We start from the raw sequence: 12,122 nt of genomic DNA, 5'->3' as shown, positions 1-12,122 counted from the left end.
TCATCAGTAACCTTAGTGTTTCAATGGTTTTAGTTCAACGTAAGTTTTCAGTCATTAGGTCCTGCCTTTTTATTAACTATCACAACAGGAACTAACTGAGCTTTACAAAATAACAGTACAGAGAGAGAGCCAACCTGCTCATAATCTTTGCTTAAACCCAAATGTCAACTATTTCCCCATCCCCAGGTCAGAGGACTCTAACAAGCGTCCCCCTGGAACTCCAGGGACCCCAGGCAGCAGGGACCTGGAGGCGGCCCTGCGACGTTTGTCCCTCCGCCGTGACAACTACCTCTCAGAAAAACGCTTCTTTGAAGATGAGAGGGAGAGGAAGCTGGCTTACCTGGCCAAAGCAGAAGAAAAGGGAGGTGAGGGGAGTAGCGGAGGCCCAGGGACACCGACAGAGAGCCTGTTGTCGCTGTGCTCTCATCCCTCCTTAGGAAGCGTCTGGTCGGGGTACTCATTCACAGCGAGGTCCTACCTGCCGGAGAAGCTACAAATTGTAAAGCCGCTAGAAGGTGATTATTCCTCTCACAAGTCCTCTAATCCTCCACACAATGACAAAAAGAGTCCAAACCAGAATCCTGTGCACAATGAAAATGAATATTATCAGAATTTAAATAGTAGATTCCTACAAACTCCCCAAATTGACACTCAGACGAGTCAGACCCAATCACAGACCCAGCAGCAGAATCAATATCTGATTTTTCATCACCGCAATCAGTCCAAAATCTTTGTGAGTGCCTCACAGGATCCTAAGATCCTGCAGAGGAGCTTCAGTTTGTCGGAGCTGAGCAAGCTGCCGAGCTCGCAGCCTCACCTCAGAGCTCCGCTGGCTTTAGTCACAGGCCTGCTGGAGGTGGTGGAGCAACAGGAAGGCAGTTTAAATCTCCAGCACTCATTTTACTTCAGACACACACAGCCACGCTGCTGGTTTGAAATATAGAACAAGGCCTGCTGCCAGCTGCTGGTGTGAAGCACACCGCTTGTCAAGAAAGCCATTAACACTGCATAATATTCTATTTAGAATTGTGCTGTCTATTTTTGTCAAAGCAGTTTGTTTTTCTTACAATATTAAAAATTGAAATGGTATGGCAATGTATACCATACCATAAAGGGATATATAGAAATGCAACGCGTCAGCACATTTTATATGAGAGCATTGCAGTGTTACATTTATCCGAAACACACCCCAAAAGGTGAGCACTTTACACTGTTTTCTGTCAGTATTTGGAAGTTTAAATGGTACATCAACACAAAAAGTTTTTTATGCCTTGTTTTTTAATAGAGGAGTTTTATTATGCTGAGTATTTATTTCTGTACTGTACTTGGTTGTTGAGTTTAGAGCTTTATTGTTGAAATACTTGCAGACAGATATTTATCTACACAATAATGCCATTAAAGATACAATACATAGTAACTGACAGCAGCTATAATATTTTTTTTTTCTCCCCCTATTCTAACATTGGTGTTTTGGCCAAAAAAGCAACGGCAGCATTAAACCTGAGGATACATTTTTTAAAAATTGTATATGTGCGATATGTTGTCTTTAAAGCTTTCAAGTCTTTAAAAATTATGTTGGACAAAAGTTGAGAAAAAAAATGCTGTTACAGAGGTATTTACTGTTTTGTGGCACCACCTACTGTTCAAAGTCAGTTACGCAACTTGGTGCATGGCAGGAGTGAAAGACAAAACAGGTGGTAGTTTTAAATTCCAAGTCTAATGATGGTTGGTTGAAATTTGAAAAATTATCTCGAATTTTCCTCAGATTTTAGTTTTTATTTCTCATACAAAATAATTCTGGATGATGTACCACCTAAAGAGCAACAGTCCAGAAATTAACTACCATTAGTTGTTTTTTTAACAGTATTATTACTGTGAGCCTTTAATGTAGAGATGTTTTATAAAATATATAAATTATATGTATTTGTACGTCCATCCCTCTCACACCCCTTTTCTTTGCCTTTTTCTTTTTCATTATAGTTTTGTCTTGTCTTTACACTTTACTTCTTTTTCTGTTCAACCTGTCTGTTTTCTTTGTTGATAATTCCTTAAATAAAATTTTACTAATTTCCTCACTTTCCCTTTTCCTTCATTCTTCTGTATTGATCTTATTAGTGTGTGTATTGACATCTTTTAAAGGACCTGTGTCATTAGAGAAAACAACCATTCATTGGACTTGAAATTTTTACCAGCTGCAGGACGCTTGATAAATATAAAGACAAATACACAGACATCACCTACTGTGGCATTCACTGTCACTGCAATATGTGTGACAGTCTGTGTGGACTACATGAAGAAACAATGTAACAATCCATGTCACACATGCATGGGTACATACATGCATGTGTGACATGGATTGTGTGACTGTTTATATGCATGACTTTGTTCCCTCTGGTGTGTGTGTGCATGGGTGTGTGTCTGTGTGTGTCACTGATGTCTGCTCGCCTGTGTATGTGTTTATATACAGTCTGATGTCTGCCAGTAAACAGCTGGAGTTGATCTATTTTTACACATTTAAACATAGAAGTGACATTTACTGAACAGATAGAATGTCAGTTTGTCTACATACAGTATAGTGCTGGATACAAGCTTCATTTATTTTACATAACTGCTTATCCGGGTTCAGGGTTGCAGGGGGGCTGGAGCCTATTTCAGCTATTGGGTGAGAGGCAAGGTACACTCTGGACAGACAGCGTATGATTCTATAATAAAATGTAAAGCTTACAGCCGTTGGACATCATCCTGTGGTGTTAATGTGATCTACAGTAATAATTGTAATTGGTGGAGGGACTAGTGTCAAACATTAAAAACATCTTTTGGTTACACGTTTGAAGCAGGTTCTGAACAGCTTCCCTGATTATCACCAAGGAGTTTTTTTTTTTTTTTTACTTTTCTTCCAGGCTCTGCTACTCTCCACGCATGGCAGCAGTTGGCTCAACCTCACATGGGCGCTCTGCTGGATCATCGGCCCGGTGTGGTGACGAAGGGCTTCCGCACTTTAGCACACGAGCAGGAACAGGAAGACGGCTGGCACCTGGACCAACCAGAGGAGGACGAAGTTTCATGCGACTCATTCACCGGCATGCCAGGAGAGAGCTCTGCTCCCTTGGATGTGCCTCACTCTACCTCTTCTCCCTCCATCTGCTGCAACAAAAATGGAGACACGGATGACAATAGCCAATCGGAAACATTGCAAGGAGACATGTGCAGGGCTAGAGAAGCCATTCATGGAAAAGATGGACATGTCGGAAGCATGCCCCTTTCTTTCTCCGGCTCGTCCCCTTCTTCTTCTCCTCTCCCCACTTCTTCTGAGATGATGAATGGACACGTGGACCTCAAGGAGCTCCAGGCCTTACAGGCCGCCACAGTGGACCGTATGCCTGGTGAGGGAGCGCTCAGCTGAGCCCACTGCACTGCATCCACCCACCCTTGTAACCCTGGAGCATGGGGAGTAAAGGGGAGGGGGGTGAAGAGGAAGGGTGGGAGGGTGAGGTTACTGGGGAAGGTATTTAATGGACATCTCACAACCCCAATGTGACGCACACACCTGCACCTGATGTCACACCTGCACACCCACCCATCCCACCGGCAGTCCTGTGTGTGCAGCCATCGAACCCCATCAAGTACATGTTTTTGTTCATTAATCTACTTCAGTTTACATCTTTCAAGTCTTCCTTCTCAGCTCACTCCTTTTTTCATGGCCACATTTCGCTTTATTTCAAACAGTCACACCATCATATCCTCTTCAACAGGGCTTTGACTTTAGGGTGTCTTTAATTACTCTTACAATCTCAGAGTCCCTCAGCGGTGAGCTGCAGCACCAAACGAAACTTTCTCATGTTTTGGTGTAATTCATAGAAATGTAATTACGAAAATATTTTGGCACTGATAGTATTTGATAAACTTCCTTTTAGCGGTCAATACCGAAGCACATGCACTACCATGCATGCAGAAATAACATGGCTTGAGTCCAGTATGTAGGCACATACGGGTATATCAGGTGTTATTAGTGCAGCTGTCTAAGTCACATGAACACATGACATCCAGGCTGGGTTACGCAGGAGCTGACTTGTAGCTCTGCTATATGGTCACCTTTATACTCAAATGGAACTATATGATTTATTTACAGACTGAATATATAAAAAAAAATCCCAAGATGAAACAATTAAGAAGCCATGTTACCAAGATGTTTGGTTAAGACAAAATAAGACCCGCAGCGTAAAGTTAAACTTGAAAATCCTGAAATCCAAAACCACAAATTAAAAAAATACATGAACACATGAAACACATGAAAATACCTACAAAAGGATATCTACTTTGAGGCAAATTTGAAATAAATTTTTCACTGCAAATGTCATCAATAAAATCTGTGACCATATTCCATAAAAAATGTATAAAAAACAGACAAAAAAAACAATTTAATCCTGATTTTATGACCAGAGCACATATTCTTTTCAGAACGCTTCATATTTAGCTGCATTCTACCTGTACATACAGTACAACAGTCAGCCCCGAAATGGATTGTTTATTGCTCCTCATCTTTTCTTCAATATTTAGTAAAAAAAAAAAAAAAAAAAAAAAAAAGCCAATAGTTAAATGTGTCTGTCAAAAAAAGCACTACCCTTCATTTCCGTCATTTCCCAGCTTTGCTGTTCTATCTCACTGTGGTGGGCTTTTGAGGTTCGTGCATCTGCATTTTTTCAGTATTTTCCTGCACATGAGTCATCATCCAGTCTATTCAGTCAGGACAATACACATTATATAAGACATCATGTCAGATGCATGTGGGTGTAATAGCCCATACAGTGTGTATAACAGCTCGCTTTCTCCTCCAGTGAATAGTTGATTACATACATGAACCTGTTTTTTGGCTACATTCTAAACAATGAGCAAGACTTTAGCATGACTAAGGATAAAAAAATAAAAATTAAAAAAAGTCACTGTCATATAAAATTTAAAACAAACAATAAGGCTACATGTTTAGTTAACTAAAAGCATATTTTTTTTTAGTCAGATGTCCATATATACACTTTTGCTTTCTCTAATCATTCCTCCTGTTCAAACATGCCATTATAAGATCTCTTGCTCGTGTGCTTTTAATGTGAGCGATTTCCTTGTTTTGTTAAAAAAAAAAAAAAAAACATTCTAAAGTTTATATTACTAGAAATCTTCAGTGGTGTGCTTGTGATCGCCAGTGTGAGCAGGACAAATGATTACAGCAGTCATATATATATATATATATATATATATATATATATACATATAACAAAAAGCTGTTGGCAAACTTGCCTAACGTTGGGTGTCCACAGTGCACGTCACCTCATCACCTCAATGTCTTTGAAATTATGGAAGCTAATGTGTGTGGGTGCTTTTGCTTGGGGCTCATTCTATAATCATGGTCTACCTTCCTCCACTTTGTGTCGAGCATTTTTTTTTTTTGTTTACAGTGTTGCTTGGTGCCGTTTGTCTCAGGACTAATGCCTCTCTCCTGTTTTATTCTCCTCTCCTTCAGTTAATTTCCCGGGGAAGTGTATGTCCCATACCAGCTCTACATACACCTTCACCACCTGCAGGATTCTCCACCCTTCTGATCAGCTGACCTCTGTATCCTCAAGGTGAGCAAATTAAATTCCCGACTGCTTATAAGTGCAGTCACACTGTATTCAGTTTGAAATATCTGCTATGTTTAGTCTGTTTTGAACTGAGTGTAGTGTACCATTATGAACACACGATGGCAGACAGTCATTTTTTGTCACTGAATTCAATTTCTACTTCTAAGTTTTACTAACTGGCACATTAAGGAGAGAGCAAGCTGCTGCTAATTCTACTGTAAACACTGTAGGAAATTAAAGACGACCTACTGTAGTAACAGTTAATGTCCGATAGTGTTACCAGGTCATGACTCGAACATTATCTTAAATGTACACTGGAAATCAAATAGCTGCTTCTCAGCCAAGGATGAAATTTGCCTCTTGTTCCCCTCCAATAGATATTGAGGCAGAGCTACTTTAACCCTTTAAAGCCTGAGCACATTGGCCTTATTTCTTTCAAAACCGTAAGAAGAAGAAGAAATTCAAACCAAATCCCACCCCAAAATCAGCAAAAAAAGTTACAAAAATACCCAACTCAAAAAATGCATTAAAGAAAAGTTACAAAATAAAAATGGAAAATAAGCGCTAAAATAATATATTTTAAAAAATTATGTAATATAACTGTAAAAATAAATATATGTAGTTATCTTTCTCTTTTTCCTTTTCATAGTTTTCTTTCTTTCTTTCTGTCTTCTTTATCAAGTCATTTTTCTTTTATTAATTTCTTGCAGTTTGCGAGACATTTCTTGCCAAGTTGCTCATTGCCTTTGTTCCCTGTTTTTGAAAGAACTCAAAGCGATTAGCTCGGGGTTTAAAAGGTTTAAATGCTTAAAAGGCATCTGAACACGACATAAGAAAACTTCTGTCGATCCAGGTTTCAAAGGGTTAATGCCACAGCACCTGGCTGACTTCATTCTCTCTGTCCCTGCTGTCTGATTGGCCTTGGCAGGTCATGTGATGAGGAAGATGAAGTGGAGTTGTATCATATGGTTGTCATGGCCGGAGTAGAGCAGACCCATTGAGTGCACCCACTGGGTGCACATGGGTGAGGCAATGCATGGGAGTGCATCCCTAAACACTGTGGGTGTGTGTAAACAGAATAACATCAGCATTTTGCCCTAACGCTACAGATAGTCAAAGCATTGTGGGCCTACATGTAGTTTGCCTCTAATGTTCCCTGTCAACATGTTACTAACAATCCAGCTTCTGATTTCAATTCATGACTCCAATCACTGATCAAATCTAACATTTTTCAGAATTTGAGAAAAGTATATGATGGGAATAATCGAATCTGATCTAATCAAAGGTCCACTTTCTACAATTCATAAATCAAACATTATCATTCATTAAAAGGAACCGGCTGTGGTGTCCACACTTGACTTTGATCTGCTCCATTGGGCAGCTCATAGCAAATAGTTTTGATTGTAACCCCCTGTCTGAATTCAAAGCCAGTCTCTGAAATCATATGTTAGCGTCTACAACAAGCCATTCAACACTTTGACACAAAAACAGGGGAAAACAACGTCCAGGTAGCAAAATACCAAAGCAGAGGTCTCAAAGTAAAACGTGGAAACAACAGTTTTTGTAATTGTTCCACTGTTAAGCAAATGGTGCTGCAGCTGCAAAGGAACCATTCAGGGCATGTTTGCACCATCAATTTACGTCCACTAAGAGTGCTTGTTTTTGCCGCTGACAGGAGATTATTTCCTTAGAATCTGACAACCTATGGAGAGGAACCTACAGGTCAACCTTTTTGTTACAAAGTGAGATACTTTTTGTTCATCCAGAAAAATCCCCAGAAATCATCTTCACTGAAGCCAATCATAGAAATCATTTTCTCATAGTAAAACATACTTGATTGAAAATTGACAGTAACAAAACAATATTAAAAAATGTATTTTCAATGTTCCAACAATTACCAACTCTGTTTTGGTTTAAACATACCCTTAATTCACCCAGTTAGATGTGAAAATATGCTGGCTTTATACACCCTAAAATTACAGTTTTTTTTAATGGAGTCTTTTGAGTTAGGTGCAGACAATTCCAGGGCTGTTTCTGATTTTTTTTTTTTTTTTTTTTTTAGATGGTCTTACTTATTAACAAATATGTCGAAATCTGTATGGATCCTTTCCATACGATGTCAGACAAGTAAAATAATAATCTGAGACTTTTAGCTAACATACATTTACGAAGCTCATATGCCCGGAGTGGTTACATTACAGGTTGTTTTGTGGCTGCAGTTGTCTCACTCAATACTGGACCCATTTCAAAAATTGTTACTCCCATGAACCACTGTGACATAAAAACATGGGAATAAGATCCAGACTGAAAAGCACCAAAGTAACCCTTTACTAACCGCTAACAGCAGACAGTCTGAATACCAAATCCAAACGGTTTTTTTTTTTTATCTGATGCCAAAGTTTTGCTCCGAATCAAGAGAGGGATAATGATATCCTCCTTATATATGACAGCTTTGCCCACATGACCCAAGGACTAGAAAAAGGTCTTGTGACCACAGGAGTCAGCTCCTTTTTCTGGATGAAGTGGATTTTTGTGTTTAGTTTCTTTATTGGACTTACTGTGTGGTAAATAGTCTAATGTATGTAAGTGGTGATGATCCTGGTTGTCATTTCAAATATGTTATTTGTCACTGACGATGGGACTGTCTGTGAATTGTAATGATTTTATGCAGACTTAAACTGGTCTACACGTCTCAGTTGCCCCAGAAAGACAAAGGTTGACTTCCTGCATGCTTTTGTTTTAGGTCTTGTACACAGAATTTCTAATGAGTCCTAATTGTCACTAAAAGCAAAGTGTACAGACTGGATAACTAATGTCCACTAATTTCTTTCCAACTCCCCATTCTGTTCCTCCCCATGCTCACCCACTGCTCCCTGTTCCTCCTCTCTTTTCTCCTCCCTTCATCTTAACACACTCCTCCATCTGCAGCTCGGTTATGGCCTCCTGTCAGAGCAGTGCTTGCATCGGCACCCCTACCCCCGCCTCGTCTCCCATACCCTTCTCTGCCCCACAGACACCTTCTTACACCCCCTGCTGCACCCCACGCCGCCTCTCTCTCTCCCTCTCACTAGCAGAGTCCTCCACCAACCTTCGGGACTCCACCAAGACCACCAGCACCTCTTTAGGCCTGGTGCGCCTCCTGCTGGAGCATGGGATTTCTGCCTCGGTGTACGACCCCCGCAGCTGGGACCGAGGGTTGGATGCGAGCAGAGCTTCAACACCCGTGGGAGAAGCGCAAGCGCAGAGGAGCACCAACGCACTAGGGGAGACTGAAAAAAGAAAACTGGCAAAACGTCCGGACACCCTCCTCCTCCAGCCCTCCACTCCGCCCAACTCCCCTCGATCCAAATCTGCCTCTTCCACCACCAACCGCCCAGTCTTTCAGTTCAGCCCTTCCGCTGAAGACCCGCCATTTTATGACACCTTCCTCGCCTCTAAGCCAGCTCGTACCATTCTGAGGGAGATTCTGGGGGAGGCGGAGAGGGAACGAGAGGGACGACTGGATGATGACAGCCAAACAGAGAAGCTAAACCTGCGACTTGTGGACAAACTGAAACGTTTCCGCACCCTCTCCCCTCATGCCGGTCCTGCTTCATCTGGGGGTTCTCTATTAGCCTCCTTTGGCTCTACCGGACTGGGGAACAGTGCACTGGGCGGGGGGCTTCCAGGTTTGAATGCAGGGCTGAGGAGGAATCGGAGCTATCCCGCTATGGTAGGGGCCAGTATGGCTATGAAAGACCCGGGAGGACCCCCTAACGCAGAGATGGTCATACCACATACGATGCAAACCCCACAACAGGAAATGGACAAAATGCAAACAAATCACACAAAGGCCGCACACATACCACAGACACTACATGAACTGGACACAGCAGCACCACAGACAGTGAAACAGACACACACCAGGCCGAACTTCAGACTGTGGCACTCCACAAGCAGCGAGCAACACAGTGACGATGAAACCGGGACATAATGGGAGGATAGTCAGTGTAGTAGCTCATATTCCAAAACACTAACCTTTCACAGTACCATACGATGTTAAACGTGCACACATACACATTTATTTACAAAACCAAATATCCTACACGACTGTAGAGTGTCCCCAGACCAAACAGCCACACTGATGAACAGTACAAGCTCAAATAAGTCATCTCTTCTAACCAGTCCAGACTCTAACTGGTTAAACAGTCACCAGTTAATGAAATGGTGGTAAATGAACCAGTAGTGGCTGACACTGTTACACTGTGTTATACTCATATACTGTCAGACCAGACTAATGATGGAGTATGTTGCCTTCCTCTGTGTCCATGGTAACTGTATATTGTTTATGCAATATACTGTGTCATATATAGTACAATATTAAAGGCCCAATCTGGTGGATGTACTGCAGAGCTTTTCCACTACCACTTTTTAGTCTGAATGAGTGCACTTTTGGAAAAAAAAAAAAAAAGGCAACACATTAATTGTAATGCACTGGCCTGAATATAACATTGTTTTTTTTATTCAGATTACAGAATTTATTTATTCAGAATGGGTTTGTGTGCAGGAATGAGGGGCTGTCTGTTCCAGGACTACACAGTTATGCATTCACTCAACAGATGTTGCTGCACTTCCAGATAATGCTGTGTCATGGATCAACTGTAGCCTTAATGTCGCTACTTGAACAGGTTTCCCGTGTGTTACTGCAACACAAAAATCTCCACAAAGTACGATCGACCGTCAAAAACGACACACATCTGTAGTCTTTGGCTTTTAAATGAAATACCTGATATTTGTAAAAACGTTGTCATTGTGCACTGGTGTGACTGGTTCATGTCATCCCAGCGTTCAGTCTATGGTAATAACAAACCAGCTCACGTTAAAGCCAACCATGAAGTGAACAAAAAGTCTCTCTCCCATTAAGACAAGAAAACGCCATGATAAAGCTGTCTGCTAGTCCTGGATGGGGTCAGCCTATTACCAGAGCCTTTATTCAGGGATAGGATTATATTAGATTTTTTTTTTTTCAACTGTACTGTATTTTTATTTAAGTGTGGCAACATATTCAAATATGGTTAATTTTGCTGCCTTGTTTCATTCAAAGTCCAAAACATTGTCATTTTATATTCCGGCCATATTTTATTGCACTGGAGTTAAATGGAGGTTATATTGTCACATACAGTGGCACTAGAGATTATTTTCTATAATCCTTATTTTAAAAATTAATCCAGATTGGGACTTTAATGTGTAATCTCGCTGTGACTTACTGTTCTTATGTGCCTAAAAACAGCTGACAAACTGTATCTCGTTGGGTTTGCATTTGTTTGGATTAATGTGATAGTCATTTTAATGCAGCAGAGTGAGTAAAAGATTAATGTATTTGCATCTGAACCTGCTGAGGGTCCCCACACATTTGTGTCTCTTTGTTTTTGTCTCCTAATGAGTTTGGGTGAAGCATCCTGTTGGTTTATAATCCACAGAACGGACATGTAGCACATACACGGTAAAACAGAGCAGGTCCAGCTGTAACAGACACCTGTTCAAACACTGTGACTCCAGACAACAAGAGGCACACTGGCAGAAAACACAAAACTCTGTTTGTCAGGCTCACTTTTTTTCCCATATTGCCTGTCACATGAATAAAAAAATATAATTTATTTGTTCAAATCAAACAAGCGTGTGGGTGAAAAAAACAGCAATATTAAGCATTATAAAATGTATATGTTTCTGAATGTAACTGTAAATGGAGTGACTTGAAATATCCAAATGTTGGTTTTAAAGAGCAAGAGACTGAGCTTTATTACAGTTTGTTGCTGAAGGGAATTTTGGGGTTACTGACCCAGTTCAAGTGTCCATCCTTGTAAAGGCCCAGACAGTTGTTCCATCAATCATACTAAGCTATATTTAAAAAAGAGAGAAACACTTAGATTTATCAGCCCATGTTAGAGATATGACCCTCACACAAACACTCTACTGGCCACGTTAAGATAGATCTCTGGCCCCGTCACGCTGATCATTTAGGTAATGATCAGCATTTGAAGTTGGGCACTTGGACTGGGCCACTGACTGTCTGAAAGTGAATAAATGGACAGAATGGCTGGCTCTGACGCTGGCAGTGATCTGTTGAAATCCTTAATGATTAAGGGGTTATTGTTATCAAGTGAGAGATTAATAATCATTAAATATATTTATTAAATACTTGGATTATTAGAAGCACTCATAGAACTGAATGTCCATTGTACATGTGTAAGTGAAGGACTTTTGCAGATTGTTTTTATATTCTAACAGCATTTTGAATCATTTTTCATTGGATTGTTCATTTTAAAAAACATTTCTCCGGGGCTTTTGAAACAGCTTCATGGAAACATTTCCATTCAAACAATGGGTACAGTAAGCTGTCTACAAGCTTATAGTGCGTCGATGCTGCCCATTACGCCACAACAACACAACAAAAACAAAAAAAGTTAACAATTTACAGTATTTGAGAATGATACCAAGCGACATGGAGCTGGTGTGTGTTTGCGTGTGTGC

At 40.6% G+C, this 12,122-nt stretch overlaps 1 protein-coding gene across 6 annotated transcripts in view; it reads left to right on the top strand.

Moving 5' to 3' along the window:
* The window catches only part of trak1a (trafficking protein, kinesin binding 1a), a 44,281-nt gene extending 34,611 nt beyond the window's left edge, over window positions 1-9,670 (top strand). For 4 of the 6 annotated variants that reach the window (XM_042489926.1, XM_042489924.1, XM_042489925.1 and 1 more), the window contains 4 exons: window positions 187-515; window positions 2,901-3,383; window positions 5,513-5,615; window positions 8,541-9,670. In XM_042489926.1, coding sequence (XP_042345860.1) covers window positions 187-515; window positions 2,901-3,383; window positions 5,513-5,615; window positions 8,541-9,585 — 1,960 coding nt within the window. In that variant the 3' untranslated portion in view covers window positions 9,586-9,670. Of the gene's footprint in view, window positions 1-186; window positions 516-2,900; window positions 3,384-5,512; window positions 5,616-6,540; window positions 6,642-8,540 lie in introns of all 6 variants that reach the window. The other 2 variants (XM_042489927.1, XM_042489928.1) reach the window with 2 other exon arrangements.
* Window positions 9,671-12,122: the final 2,452 nt, after the last annotated feature.

The sequence above is a fragment of the Plectropomus leopardus genome, chromosome 7, assembly GCF_008729295.1.
Source record: "Plectropomus leopardus isolate mb chromosome 7, YSFRI_Pleo_2.0, whole genome shotgun sequence".
Taxonomy (NCBI): Eukaryota; Metazoa; Chordata; class Actinopteri; order Perciformes; family Serranidae; genus Plectropomus; species Plectropomus leopardus.
The sequence above is the reverse complement of the archived record's forward strand: the minus strand, read 5'-3'. Positions and strand labels throughout refer to the sequence as shown.